This window comes from Sorex fumeus, unplaced genomic scaffold, assembly GCF_029834395.1.
Source record: "Sorex fumeus unplaced genomic scaffold, SorFum_2.1 ptg000015l, whole genome shotgun sequence".
Taxonomy (NCBI): domain Eukaryota; kingdom Metazoa; phylum Chordata; class Mammalia; order Eulipotyphla; family Soricidae; genus Sorex; species Sorex fumeus.
In genome coordinates this window covers 4,612,730-4,628,804 of record NW_026606072.1, presented here as the reverse complement: position 1 = coordinate 4,628,804, position 16,075 = coordinate 4,612,730, and the positions used below count along the sequence as shown (strand labels likewise).

The 16,075-nt window shown below is 34.6% G+C and overlaps 1 protein-coding gene across 2 annotated transcripts in view; it reads right to left on the bottom strand.

Annotated features, from left to right (window-relative positions):
- NIPBL (NIPBL cohesin loading factor) overlaps nt 1-16,075 on the bottom strand; it is a 215,362-nt gene that overhangs the window by 97,271 nt on the left and 102,016 nt on the right. For both annotated transcript variants that reach the window (XM_056112225.1, XM_056112227.1), the window contains exons 9-10: nt 14,095-14,721; nt 5,483-7,102 (exon numbers count right to left, since the gene is read on the bottom strand). In XM_056112225.1, the coding sequence (XP_055968200.1) occupies nt 5,483-7,102; nt 14,095-14,721 (2,247 nt within the window). The remainder of the gene's footprint in view (nt 1-5,482; nt 7,103-14,094; nt 14,722-16,075) is intronic.

The following is a 16,075-nucleotide window of genomic DNA, read 5'->3' as shown; positions in this document are numbered from 1 at the left end:
CCAATAATCTATAAATCAAACTTAGACCCATACATTCTATGAACAGAAAACAAAAATCTGAAATAGAAATAGAAATCATAAAAATTTTCAAAAAACCATACTTTGTTTTGCTGCTGTTTTTTGGATCACACCTGGTGATGTTCAGGGCTTTCAACTGGCTCTGAGCTCAGGGAACATTCCTTGTCATGACTCAAGAGGACTCTATGGGGTATGAGGGGTCAAACTCAGGTGTCAAGTGTAAGGCAAACTCCTATCTGCTGTTTTATCTCCCCAACCTGTCAAGTTATTGTTATTAAAAAAACCAGTCAACAGGGCTGATAGCACAGCGGGTAGGGCATTTGCCTTGCATGCACGTGGCCAATCCAGGTTCGATTCCCAGCATGCCATATGGTCCCCTGAGCACCGCCAGGAGTGATTCCTGAGTGCAGAGCCAGGAGTAACCCCTGTGCATCACCAGATGTGACCCAAAAAGCCTAAATAAATAAATAAATAAATAAAAGAGTCAGCAACTAGGAGTGTTCTACATTAACCTCTGTAATAAATGTTCTTTAAATTTCTAAAGATATCACTGAGAACATAAGTATTTCCAAAAACTGAAAATTGTAGTTTGTCAGAAAATATTTACTAAAACTGCTCAAATGAATAAAAACAAATGCAGAGTTTTATGTTTTGTTTTGGAGCCACAGTCAGCAGTGGTTAGGGCTCTGAGTCCAGGGATCACTTCTGAAGGTGTTTGGGACATCTTATATGGTGCCTGGGATTGACCTGTGGTCAGTCACATGCAAGGCAAGCATCTTAGCCTCTGTACTATCTCTCCAACACCCCAAAACAGAATCTTACTACAAACTTTAAAGAAAAGAGTCAACCCAGGAATTAGTAAACTATGTCTAAGATTCATTCCCAGAAATAACATTTCTCTCAAATTAATAGAAACCTAGAGTCTTAACAACAATTCAACTAGGATGTTTAGTACTACAGAAAAGAAAACTAGCTCATCCATTTTAGTGATCACCTTTAATAATGGCAACTACTGTGGGGAAATAATAATGATTGCAATAATAATGTCCCTAACAGTGAAGGCAATCAGTAGTTAAGAAATGAGCACTATCTAATTTAAACATTGTTGACACTAAGAGCTGCTAGTTAGGTACACATTCCCTGTAATGATCACTCTCAATAATTGTTTAAAGGTCATGATCTCAACAAATGGTACCGGCTATTTCTTAAGAGCAGCAAGAACAGTGATGTAAACGGATACTAGTTGGAAGGAAAAAAAAAATTCTTTGAATAGAAAGCAAAGATATTTTGGAACACCACAGAGTTTTGTAAAAAACTAAACTTCAATTGTTAAAGTTTGCAATTAAGGGCATGAAGCTTTAATAGCATAAAGTAAGTTAGATGATGTCCATGTCAGGCTTTAAGATCTTGTCATTTTAATTTGGAGACATGTACAATAAGGAATATTAGGATAATATTCTAAGTAAGAATATATTCACAAAAAAGATTACTTTTGGCACTTAATATACTAACTGAAGGATATTTTATTTTACTTGATTATTTACTCGTTTTTTTTTTTTTGCACCAAATCCTGTGGTGCCCAAGGACTGGAGATCGAACCGAGGGCTCCTACATGAAAAACATGTGCTTCAGGCTACTGAGTTACCTTCATATCCCTAAAGAATATTTCGATAGTGCCCAGAAAGATAATACAAGAGGCAAGGTACATGTGGCTCACTAGGGTTCAATCTCTGACACCATGTATGACCCGTTAAGTGCCACCCCAAGAGTGATACCTGATCACTCAGCCAGGAATAAATTCTGGGCATAGCTTGTTATGGCCCAACAGCACCCCATACATCATAATAGTTTAATAATAAACTTTGAGGGTAAAGAGATAATTGAAAAGACGATATATGTTCAAGGATCTGAGTTTGATTCCTGTTACTGCATAGCCTCCTTCTCCACCAGTTTACAAAGCCCAGCTGAGCATTAACACCAGATAACCAAACACTGCTAATAAATGTCCAAGAAAATAAAATAAAAATTGAAAAAAAATTAAAGTTCATAAGGTATGGAAAAGAAGACATTATACTGAAAGACCAGAAAGCTGACAGACAGGCAGTTACACACTTGATATTGGATCAAACTTGTATAGCTACAGAGCAAAAAAAGGTAGAATAAATGAAACACATGAACGAGGAGGTTTCCTTTGGGGTCTTAACAAAAACTAGAGGGTTGTTAGACAAGAAAAATTATTACAAAGTTTAAGGAATAGTGAGTTTAGTACTATGTAATTCTTGAGTGAGACTTGACTGATGGGAACATAAAGGAGGAGTAAGAATACACAATTTTAATGTGCACAAAAAAGCTTTTTCTTAACATGATGGCAATTTAGTCTTTATTCAACAGAAATTTATTATGCTCTTTTTATGTACCTGGCACTATACTAGGTATTAAGGGTATAGGTATAACTCTACAAGAATAAAATGCAGTATACCAGTGTCATTATTTAATATGCTCACATACAGGACAAAAATAAGCAATCTATAGGTTCAAAATAATGGATAGGTTCAAAACCTATCCATTTATTTGCTGTTTTTGTTTTGTTTTGTATGTTTTTAGGCCACACCGAACAGTGTTCAGGGGTTATTCCTGGCACTGCATTAAGAAATTATTTCTGGTGGTGCTTGGGGGACTATATGGGATGCAAGGCAAGTGTCCTACCAGCTGTACTGTAGCCTTTCCAGCCCCTAAAACCTATCAATTTTAAAGCATATTCAAAGAATTACAATTATGCCAAACACAGTAAAAAGTCTCAAAATGAGACGTTAATGGGCCCACTTGAGCAAATCGATGAACAATGGGAGGACAGTGACAGACGGTGACAATTATCCAAAGAATGAGTATTTTAAATATAGTTAGCAGGAAAAATATTTAAATAACGTAAGAACATAGTTCTTCCGAGAGGGTGCAGGAATAGATACCAAGAATTTTGGACACAGGAATCAACCACAAAAGTACCCCAGTCATATTCAGCCTAAGTCTTTTACTAAGAAAAATTGCAGTATTTCAGAAAATATGAATTTATGTGAATTTACAAATATAAGGGCTGGAGCAATAGCACAGCGGGTAGGGTGTTTGCCTTGCACAAGGCCGACCTGGGTTCAATTCCTCCATCCCTCTAGGAGAGCCCAGCAAGCTACCAAGAGTATCCCTGCCCTCACGGCAGTGGCAAGTTCCCCGTGGTGTATTCAATATGCCAAAAACAGTAACAACAAGTCTCACAGTGGAGACGTTACTGGTGCCCGCTCGAGCAAATCGATGAACAACGGGAGGACAGTGCTACAGTGCAGTGCTACAAATATAATTCCAAGTAAGGGGCAAGAGAGATAGTATAGGGGTTAAGGCACATGCGTTACATGAGCCTGAACATGCCCAATACCAGTACCACCTGAGCACTGCCAGGTACAGTGCCAGAAGTCTCTGAGAACCACTGCAGGTAGCCCAAGTAATGTCCAGCATTGCAGGGCACCAGCAGGGCTGTATCCTCGGGCTCTTGCATTCACGTGCAGGCCAGGATGAGACTTGCTGGAGAGGTCCCAGATCTCCTGAGCACCACTTGGAGAAGAAAAATTTTCTTCTAAGTAATGTTCCCTACAAAGGGCGTTTATATAATCTATAGCTTTGTTTCCTATATAATTACTTAAATCCACAATTATGCAACTCTGCGACTGCTTATTACAGACTTCAACCAAAATTAGTACACTAATAAATTTAGATATGAATATAAGCCAAAGACATCTACATGAGGCCTCAAAATGAATCTAAACAAGTAATTCTTCAATAAATTGGACCACTTATATGTATGTGTGTATATACACACATATGCATGCACAAGCACACACACAAATATCTACTCTGAACAGGCAGATACCCAGAGAGCCAATGTATCAGCTACCATGAACATATCAAACATATACATTTGTGTTAAAATTATACTCAGGAGAAATAGAAACTATGTATTCACAGGCAGTAAAATTATATGTTAAAAAGGGAGAAATAATTACTGATTAAAAGCTATATATATTTTTTGATGTTCAATAGTAAAAGATTCTTCATTAGAACAGAGATTAGAAAGCAAGGCTGACAGAGGGCAGAGGAGAAGAAAGTCCAGGGACCAGAAAAAGGAATCAAAAGGGTACCACTTTCCATCATTTTAAACTGACTCTTCTAAAATTATAAAACTATCATGTAATTGATATGTGTAAACCATTTCCAAACATTCAATGAACAATTTTAAAGAAAATCTTTATCAAAAGGGAATGAATTCTAGTTCTAGTTACCTGACTCTAAAAATCTTTTACATAAATAGGCATTCTGAAAAATTCATTAGTTATAAAAGACTAGTAATAAAGAATACCATAACTTAGAATCTGAAAGCTTCACCAGTAACATATGTAAATTTTATTTTGACATACAAAACCAAAACTGACCTTCTATTGCATGAACTAAACAGATATTACCAGAGTATAATTAAAGTGTGCTCATAGAAATTTGTATACAAAAGAGTGCAAAATTCTGTTTCCTTAACTGCCATTGAATTTTCAGCACTTAAAGTCCTAGCCACTGAAAATATCACTATTCAGGAAACCAGAAAACTGCTCAGCAAATGTGCAAAATAAATCAAAACATTACAAAACTAAAAAAAAAAAATCTTACAAATGAATTCACCATCTTATGGGGTAAATAAGCATTCCCATTTATAGGAAAGAGCAAATTTATTATTTAAAACAAAAACATTCTGAAGCTGGACAGAGTTCACAAATGGGTACACAAGTGCTCTGCATGCAGGCAGGAGATTCAGGTTTGATTCTCAGCAATATCCAGACTTTTCTGGAACCCCTGAGCACAGAGCCAGGAAGTAGCCCCTGAGCACTGCTGCATGTGATCCCAAACAAAACAAACACAATAGAATGATAAAACACATATCACTAACCATTTCTTCCCTCCCAAAGACAGGATAAACTTTTACATAACTTTCTAAGGTACGTAAATTCAAAGTTATTGACACATGTCTGTAAAAAAGAGCCTATAAAATACTTAATATTTGGATAACACTTTTAGAATTTTTAACTTGAATTTTCACATTGCATATAGAATAGTATCTTTGTAGAAAAGGAAGTGCATCCACTCTGTATAATTCGAATCATTTACTTAAGCAACTTTCAGATACAAGATAAATAATAAAAGTACATATCCATCTGTGCACCAAATTACAGTTTAAAAAAAAACTTCACTACAGTAACTTAAATGGGGTAGGAAAAAAGATCTTTGAGAATTTTCCATCTACAATGACTCATTTTACCTACATATCTTCAGAGTAGCCCAATTTTGCAAATTTCCATTTTTTTATTCCTCAAGGACCCCCAAACTTAAAAGAAAACCAATTAAAATACAAATGATATCAGTATAGTATTCTTACCTTTATTAGACTTTGATGGTTTGTTCTTGATGGATTTAAGGGAACTTCTTGACTTATCCTCTCTATCTTTAATAAGTTTCTGAACATCATCCAAAGACAGTTTCTGCAGGACAACTACAGGCTTAGCCCCTTTATTTAGATCTTCAACTAATCCCATTTTTTCTACTTTATCTTTATGCTCTCCTTTCATTTCCATTTTCTTTGTCTCCTGAGTAATATTGCCATCTTTATCCCTCTTTATTTTTGGAATGACAAAATTTTTCAATGCACCAGATCTGCCTCCAAGTAAGTAACTTGGAAATTCTGCCTTATTGTCAGGGTGTGCTTTATTACTATCTACTTTGCTCTTGTTACTCTCTGTCCTTTTGTCATCTTTACTATTTGGTGATTTAAAACCAGATTTGTCAAGTCTTGATTTATTAGAATCTCCTTGTTTAACACGAGGACTGTCAGGTCTTGATTTTTGCTCCCCAGAAGATGGTTTTTCCCGTGAGTCCCCTGATTCATGCCTGTGTTTTCTTTCTAGTTTTTCAGATTTTGAACCATCAGATTTCACGCCATGATCATTTCTACTAGAGGATCTCAATGTTTCTGGTCTTCGAACCCTAGACTGATCCCCTCGATGTCGTTCTGATTCATTCTTGTCATCTGATTTTTGTTTATTATCATGGTCACGTCTTAATGACTCAGAAACAGATCGCCCATCAGGTCTCTGCTTTAAGGCTTCAGCCCGTTCTGATTTTAACCGAGGTGGATCAGATTTAATATCCTGTTTATGTTTAGACACTTCAGGTTTCTTCTCTGTTGATGGCTTTACAGAATCCCTCCTATTTTCATGCCTATGTTTTGGTGTTTCAGGTCTACCATCATTTTTTTGCTTTGGAGTTTCAGGTCGACTCTCACCTTTTTGCTTTGGAGTTTCAGGTCGTCCATCACCCTTTTGTTTTGGGGTTTCAGGACGTCCATCACTCTTTTGTTTTGGAGTTTCAGGTCGGTTTTCACCCTTTTGCTTTGGGGTTTCAGGTCTTGACTTTACTGTTTCTGATTTGCCATTATTTTGTTTGTCATTTAGTTTTGCATCAGAGAGTCTGTTTTCATTTTGTTTAGGCTCGGCAGTGATGGTCTCATTCTGTTTGGATTCAGTTGTTTTGCTCTCATTCTGTTTAGATTCTTCTGTCTGTGCTTCAGTTTTAGTTTCTAGTGTATTTTCACTTGATTTTGTCTCCAATCTATTTTCGATTGGTTTAGAGTCTGCCAATCTACTTTCATTTTGCTTCATTTCATTCTTTGAAAGCTCAGAATCAGACTTTTTTTTAGGAGTCTCAGGATGGTTTTCTGGTGTGGATTTAAGATTTCCAATAATATCTTCCTGAAGAACAGATATAGGTGCATCATTACATTGTTTGGTTTCTTCAGGCTTTTTTATGGAGTCTGAATCCTGAGTTACAGAAGCCTGAGAGTCCACTCTTCCTGCCTGATGAAGATCAATACTAACCATTAATGCTGGCCTTGACCCATTTCCCGTTGAACCCGTCTCCTGAGAAGCTGGTCTATTACCTCCTGTAGCACCCCCAGCCTCCTGTGGGTAAGAATCTTGTTTTCTTTTTTTCAAAGGCTTATCTGAAATTTAAAGATAAATATTCAGTATCAGTAATAGACATATATTCTTATCTTATTAAATACCAAATGGACTTTCACTAGTTCTAAAAATCATGTTTTAAAAATACGGTGAATGAAATGTCAATGTGCATATATAATATAATAAGCATGAATGACAAAGTTTTAAACCAAATTTTCAGAAAATAGTAATGCTTGGTGCATCTCAATAAAGTTTTATAAAAATAAAAATACTTTAATAGCACAGTTGGTTAAGTATATGAGCCCAAGAATATGAAATAAGTAGAACTTATAGGACATTAAAATAGAAACATATTCTTGTATGATAAAAATAAAATCAATTCTTTATAAAAACAGGGCAACCAATTATAAATCCTTATTCTCATTTAAAATAATCTTAAGTGATAATCAAAAACTATAGTCTTGAATCTGCTAACAAAATAATGGAAATGTAGCTTTTATTACATGTAAGAAAAGAATGGGAAAGAATATAATCTAAAAGAACAGAAATGATGTCCCTAAAAAAAGATGAGAATGCAAAGAATATTTAAAAAAATAACTATCCATTAATTTTTCATCCAGAATTTAAACTACTGTTCAAAGTGCCAACAGCACAAATGGAATTTAAACAAGTAGTTACAAGTAAAATTATAACAAGAAAACACAGAGGCTATAAAAATATTATTTGAGAAGCATTGGTAAATCCTGTCTGAAAATCCTGGAAGAAAACTGTTTAGCTTTCTACTGCAAGATCTAGGCCCATACCTAGGACCTTAACAAGACATACATTTACAATATTCTAAAATATAAAATCACACACAAACACAAATTTACAATAAAAGTGTCAAAGTTGGTAGCTGTTATGTAATTCTTTGTATGATTTCATTTAGCTCTAGTAGCAGTTAGGTTATATTCTGCACATTTAGTCGTCACTTAGTTCTTTGGACTAGTTATAATACCTTTACATTTTTTCCCAGCCTTCATATCTACTTACTGAATTAGAGTAGATATGGCTAAATTTGCTAGTTTCAAAGGTGCTTTTTTGTTGTTGTTGTTTTTATGTTTTTTGGGATACTCCTGTGCTATAGCAGATCGAGCAGGGCATTTGCCTTACAAGCGGCTTACATGGCCGACCCGAGTTCGATTCCTCCGCCCCTCTCGAAGAGCCTGGCAAGCTACCGAGAGTATCTCGCCTGCACGGCAGAGCCTGGCAAGCTACCCGTGACGAATTCGATATGCCAAACACAGTAACAACAAGTCTCATGATGGAGACGTTACTGGGCCCGCTCGAGCAAATCGATGAACAACGGGAGGACCGTGACGGGACTGTGACCGGACCGTGATGAGGATACTCCTGGATCTGAAATTCCTCAGAAATTCCTTGTGGTGGTGCTCAGAGAATCACAGGGGATGCCGGAGAAAAGAACCCAGGTTGGCAGCATGCAAGAAAAGCAGCCTACCCCCTGTACTATTTCTTTAGCCCCTCAAAGGCTACCTAAAATCATTTTTACAAAAGAGTATCTTACATTTTCTTTACTATGATACTATTCATGAAAAAAAAACTCCTTACAATATTCATATAATACAACTCATAGAAAAAAGTATCATAACTTAAAAAATGGCTTCTTAGAATTAATGGAACATATTTTTTTCTGAAAAAATAATGCCTCTCTTATATGTAAAAATTTCATTTTTTATTTTTCAAAAATTTAAGTTCATTTCTACTTCAAATTTATCAAATGATGTCTGCTTTTTGAAGCAGAAGTCAAATCAATCATAAATTTTTCATTTGTGAAAAAATAAAAATTAAGACTTTTCCTCTTGTTGAAACTAATCTTGTAGGAATTTTACCAAGCTTTCTGCACTAATGTCTAAGGGGGAAAAATCAGCACTCATAATACTAAATTTGTTTACAGAGTTTTAGTCTTGAATATTCTGCCATACAAAAAATTACTTTTATATCTTGTCACAGAGCACACCTAAGATTATTAAAAGTATAATTTAAATAATACTTTATAAGTACTTTATAAGCTTTATCAACATATACCTATCTCTCAAGCTTTTATGAAAGGATTTAGAAACAACATAATGTAATAAAAATTAAATTTTTTAAAGAAATGCTTTATAAAAGGTATTTAAGAGTAATTTGGGAATATTTAAGAACTATAATGACATAGATATTAGGCATGTGAAATTTTCTCTGGAAACCCATGAATAGTTTCTTATTAACGTGAACATCTCTCTTTCAGACAAACACTGACATTTCTTGAATGCTAAATTTATTTATTTTGGTTTTGGGGACACAAGTCTCACAATGGAGACGTTACTGGTGCCTGCTCGAGCAAACTGATGAACAACGGGAGGACAGTGCCACAGTGGTTTTGGACCACACCCAGCTGTTCTCTGAGCTTACTCCTGGCCCTGTGTTCAGGGTCACTCCTAATGGGGCTCTGAGTACCATATGGGATGCTGGGGATAGAACCTGGGTCAGCCATATGCAAGGCAAGCACCCCACCCGCTGTAGTATCACTCCAGCCCTTTAATGCTAAATTTTAAAGGATTACAAAATACTTAAGAGGTTATGGAACATTAACCTCATTTCAATCTGTCCTTCATTATTAAAATATAAATCAGCAAATAAGTTCACAGAAACTTCTTTAGTTATCTTAAACTATAAATGTTATCTTAAACTATAAATGCTAGCATTATAATAAAAGAATATGAAAACAAAGCTGCTATAATTTTTCTATATGCATATAAAGGCGAAATTCAAAGTTTTAATTTTTTCAACTATTGAAAGTACTTCACCTCTTCTGTAAAACCCAGAAAAATTCCATTACAGTCGTAAGGATTCGAGGATAGTTAAGAGCATGTAGATTGAGATTCGCTTGATCTGATTCAGTTCCACCATGAATTTAATCCTGTAAAGTGGATCTGAATCTGCACAGGTCACTTTTGTTTATCCAATTTTGTTAGCAGTCTTCATTACATCAATAAACTTCACTTAATGATGGAAAGCCATCTCTATGAAGAATAATTTCAATATTTGGGACACTGATTATCTTTAAGCCCTCTTCAGCAATGGGAACCATAAAATTAGCTATAAGAACGTACACATTCCTGAGGAAAATGCACACAAAAAGAGATCACAATTTCAAAACCAACAACACTTGTCATACAGATGCTGAGTATTTTGAAAGTACGAGTAAGCCCTTTGAGAAATTCTGAACTAAAAAGATCATGCTTATAAGTAGCACTATAAAATCTCCTTAATATTCAGTTCAAGTGAAAACTAAAAACAGTAAAAGCAGAAAGCACAGCAATTGCATTCATTGTAGCTGACTATAAAAATGAAAATACCTCATTGTTAAACATAATATAGGTTTAGCAATTTACTTTTATAAGGGCAACAGAGTACTACAAGAGTAAGAATAAATTATAAATACATTAGTGAAGCTAGAACATTTCTTATACTTTCTAACATGGAAAGTGGACCTTGGGAAAAGATGAAATAGGAAAAGATGAACAAAGAAAATCCCTCTTTGACAAAAGAAAGCAGAAAAGAAAGGGAATATTAACGTGAAAGGGATATTAATGTCTATGATAGGTCATCCCAGAAGCAAAGATATATAGCATTATAAAACTAATTTCTGTAATTACAGATGTTAAAAGTATAAACAAAAGATTAAAAAGTGCTTTAGAAATAATTACTATGAAAAATTAGGTTACAGAAAGTTACCCTATCGTGTATATAAAACTATTCAAATAAGGAGAACTGGCCAAAGGGTTTATATATATATTGCAGTCAGAGAAGTGCCTTTTATGTACAGAACATAGGTACATTAGGTCCTACAACAGCCTCAGTGAAATATTTTATAACTACTTCTTTTCTCGAATTCCTCAATCATCAGACAACCATAATTGTTGAGCTTTCACTTATCTTATTTAAAATGAATAGTCATTCAAATGTCTGCTCAACTGAAGGGAATGTTTATTTCACAACAACTGAATATAATAGGGATAGACTAAAAAATAATGAGAACAGGCTTAAATACTACAGCAGTTTTCATCTAAGCCAGATACCCCAGGTAATTTTAGTTTCTTATGATCAATACCATTATTACCCACCCATCCACCTACCCACACATAAACACACACACACACACACACACACACACACACACACACACACTCTCAATGCCCAGCCTTAGATTGCAGTAAATTTGAAATTTGTAATCTAGTTTTAAAATGTAATGGCAAGTGATAAACTTATTTCAGACAAGTATTTAATCTTCCAATGGCTGACTATAAAGTTACCATTTCAGAATATTTTGCTTTTATTTATGATACCATCTACTAACTTGGATAGACACACCAAACATAATCTTCCCCAAAGCTCAAGATAACTGCTTATGAAACACTAGCCCACCATACAGAGCAGAAATTGAGAACAAAATGACTAGACTCAAATCAAAGGAGTTAGGGGGCACCAATTTCCAAAGACTTTCAAATAATGAGAACATGATTTTCAGAAACAAATTTCAAATGAAAGCATAATGTGAGGTCAGCAAAATTGGAATAACGATTTTTGAAAAAACACACATTAAATCATTTAGGTCTAACTAAATTTAGATAGCTCCAATGAACATGTCTTTTACTTTAATGTTTACTGTACTAGGTTCCTTTGATAATCAAATTACAGAGTTCAAAACTGTAAGTCAACTCTGCTCAACTTTTCAATTGTCATTTCTAAAGTCACACCACCACAGATTATAGAGAAAATTTATTAGGTAATAATGTATTAGTTGTTATTTATAATATATATATCAGTTATAATATATATATCACAACTTTCTTCAAGAACAGTATAATTTGATTGTTATTCTCCCAAAGAAAGTCAGTATCTAAAATCAAGTATACTAATAAGTAGCTCAAAAATACTATCTTCACTTTTCATCTAAATTTTAAAAGTGAAAACTTTAGGGCTGGGAGTTAGTACAGGGGTTAAGGTGCTTGCCTTGTGTGCAATTGACCCTAGACAGGTCACCTATATCCAACATGGCCCCCTGATCCTATTCCTGAATGCAGAGCCAGAATTAAGTCCTAAGCAACAGCCGGATCTACTTGTGGCCTAATCACCTCCACACTTCCTCCCACAAAATTCATTAAAATATTATATTGTCCCTTAAAGAAAACAATTTTCCAAAATAGATTAGAATGTCATGCAAAACTTCAGTTCTCAAGGCAACTAGCATTTCTTGGATAAGATACTTGATTTGGTGGGGTGGGGAGCGGGTGTCAAAGCATTATAAAGGGCTTTCTGAAGGACAGAAATCCAATTTCTTAAACCTGGCCAGGATTTTCCCAGCTATATGGCTACAAAAAAAGTTAATATGTCTCTTCCAAAATTGAAAGAGGAGCCAGGAATTTGGGATTGGTTACTATTATTAAGAGAGGTTGAACAATACTGCTATCTTCTTGACCAGTATATCCTAATATAGAAGGTTAGGAGAGGAGATACATTTTGGAAATCATAGAGCTTAATTTCTAAACCTCCCATCTCCAAGCAAAGATAAACAATCTGCTTTATCAGTAATAAAAATTAACTAGTTAGGAAAGCCAACTCATTGCCTAGCAAATAAATGAAGATTTCTAGAAATCTCTTTATTTGCATCCATAATTTATGCACTTAGGAAAATTATAGTACAATGACTACATAGTCTTTTTAATCATAAAAAACATGACAAAATGTAATATAAATCTTCAGCAACTTTCTAAGGATATGAAAACTATGTAGAAATAATCATATCATCGAAAAAAAAAATCATATATAAAAGTTAGTCTACCCAATACAAAGCTGTTTTATAATTACCAAAAAAGAGAACATGAGAATTTTAAATGGATCTAGTATATTTTATTATAAAATCAAGTTATACTTTTGGTTTGGATAGTCAAACGTGTAGTTACATCTATAATTATATCAAATTCATAAACCCCATTAGACTGATTCATTAGTCTCTCTTAAAAATGTCAAGTGATTTTATATGTATCACTGTCATCCCATTGTTCACTGACTTACTCAAGTGAGTGCCAGGAACGTCTCCATTCATCCCAGCTCTGAGATTTTAGCAGCCTCTCCTTACTCGTCTTTCCCAATGCTGCCATAGTGGAGGCTCTTTCAGTGTCAGGGGGATGAGACCTGTCACTGTTACTGCTTTTGGCATATTGAATATACGCTACGGGTAGCTTGCCAGGCTCTGCCATTTTATATGTAGTATCCAAAAATGACAAGAACTTAAGAATGTACTTTCACTTGATTATCATTTTTTATCTTTTATAAAGATGAAAAAAAGCCCATAAACTCACATCATAGGTCTTGATACCCTATCTTACATAGCAGGTCAGATAAGAGAACACTTAAAATAACTACAAATGAATGATCTCTGACCCATAAAGCTTGCTATTTAATGTTATCTTAAAATTCTTTTCCTAATTTTTAAATTAAAGATAAATCATAATTATGACAGGGACTGGGTTCAATCTCCAGCACCACACACATTCACCAAAAATTATTATTATTGTTAAAGAACACAAATATAAAACAAGTGAAAAGTAGTAAGTAGACATACAAATTTTCCTTAAACATACTGGTTTAAGGAACAAAGCAATTCTACAGCAGCTAATCTTGTTCAGGTAGAAAACTGATGATATACATCTATATAATTTGTGGAATGTGATATAGAAATGCTTATGTTCATTTTTTAAAACAAAGCACAGATAAAATCACTTGGTGCATAACACATAATAGATGGATACAGGATTACTGAATCTTAAATAGTGGTTTTAAAAAAAAATAAAGAATTTAACTTCTGAGGTGGTGAGCACTAGAAATAAAAATGTATTTAAGGAGACAGAATATAAAACATAATTAAAAATCAAAATTATAATTAGATGTTTGCCCAGAAAACAAAGTAGTAGTAATAAAATTACTTTACCTTTATCTTGAACTTCTTTTGAAAAGCGTTCCCTTTCAATAGCTGATTCTCTTTCTATTCGCTCAATTTCAGCCAATGCATCCAATTCCACTTCATCATATATAGGTCCCTGTTGTGATACCTGTTGCTGATTCTGTACCACAGAAGTCTGGGGTTGTTTGGTAGCAATTGAAGTGTTCTGTTGTAAAACAGGCACTTGATTTGCTGGAAGGAATGCTGTTTGTTCTTGCTGCGACAAACACTGGGCAGCATTTAATGGGCGATTTATATCCTGTGGAGTAATGGGTGTTTTTGAAGTCTGTCCTGGGTACTGCACATTAAAAGGAATATCATTTTCTGAAACATTGCTATTTTCCATACCAGAGAGCATATCCTCTTGCTGGTCCATATCTGAAGACCTTACACGAGAAAGTCTTAATGTAAGTTTTGTAGAGTCCTTGGATGGCGAACTAATAATATCATACATTGCAGCTTTCTCACTCTGGTCTTTTTCATCCTTGCCTAATTTCATTTTCTTTTGTTTCTTTTGTTTTCTTTCTGGAGAATCCAACAAGATGTCTGGTGGAACATCTCGAGGTGATGAACAAGGTAGAGGTTGAGATGGAAGGATTAAAGTTGATCTTGATCCTAGAAAAATAATTCAACATGGTTGAACAACTGTGTTAGGTGTTTTCTTACAATATGACATAATCTTACCTACTTCAAGCCAGTGATTTATAAAAGACAAAACGAAAGTTGAGTTGACTGACTATCCTCCTTGGGTTTTTGGCTAGCTGACAGATGACCAAGGTTTGAATTAAACCAAGACCATTCCATTTTCCAGACTAGTACTCTTTGTACTTTTGTGTTATAAAATATACTTAGCAATGTCCCCCCAAAATTATTATTTACAAAGAAGAGAGAAGACAAATATATGTATTTTTGCATTAAACCTCTATTCTTATGATGAATATATACGAGAAAGGTGGCGTATCTAAAGCCAAGAGTAAGCCTGCTAAATTGTATTCTTTAAAAAAAAAAATCCTAGTTACCACAATGACATGAATACTTACTGGAATGAAAAAAGGTATCAGGAAAAAATACAATTATTAGTCTCCACATACTAGTGGTAAATTACTGGTTTATACCTTTATGTATTCTTCTCTTTCTTCCTCCACTTATTATCATCACAAAATGTCTTCAGTTTACTAATCCTTTTTGTGTAAAGAAAAGTACTCAATGCTGGCAAATTCAAAGCTCAAAAAATATCTTTGGCATAGCTTGCATCAATTTAGCAAGTGCTATAGAAGTTTTAAAAAATCTAATCAAATGAAAGAAGTTTCCAAGTTAACAAGATCTTAGATGAAAAATAATAGCATTAATTAGTATTGGTAAACTCCAGGACAAAAAGGTAAAATTATATCTTACAATGCATACATATATTTTTAAAACGTTTAAAAAAAACAATGGGAAATTATGAAAATCAGTGTATTTCTATGGCAGTCTTCAGTAGAAAGAACTTAAACCTAGATTTGTTCTAAATTAAGTTTTCTAGGGCTAGAGAAATAGACCAGTGGGTAAGGCACCTGCCTTACACGAAGATGATCTGGGTTTGATACCTGGCATTCCATATGATTCCCAAAACTACACCAGGAATGATTCCTGAGCACCGTGTCAGGAGTAAGTAAGCCCTAAGTACAGCTTGGATATGGCCCCAAAACCAAAAGAAATTTTAAAAATTAAATTCTGGGGGCTGGAGCAATAGCACAGCGAGTAGGGCGTTTGCCTTGCATGCGGCCGACCCAGGTTCGATGCCCAGCGGGATCCCTTATGATCCCTTGAGTACAGTCAGGGGTAATTCCTGAGTGCAGAGCCAGGAGTGATCCCTGTGCATTGCCAGGTGTGTTTGACCCAAAAAGCAAAAAATAAATAAATTAAATTCTGTCTTTAAATGTATTTTTTTCCACGATACATTTATTTGTAACTCTTATTAGCAATGCTA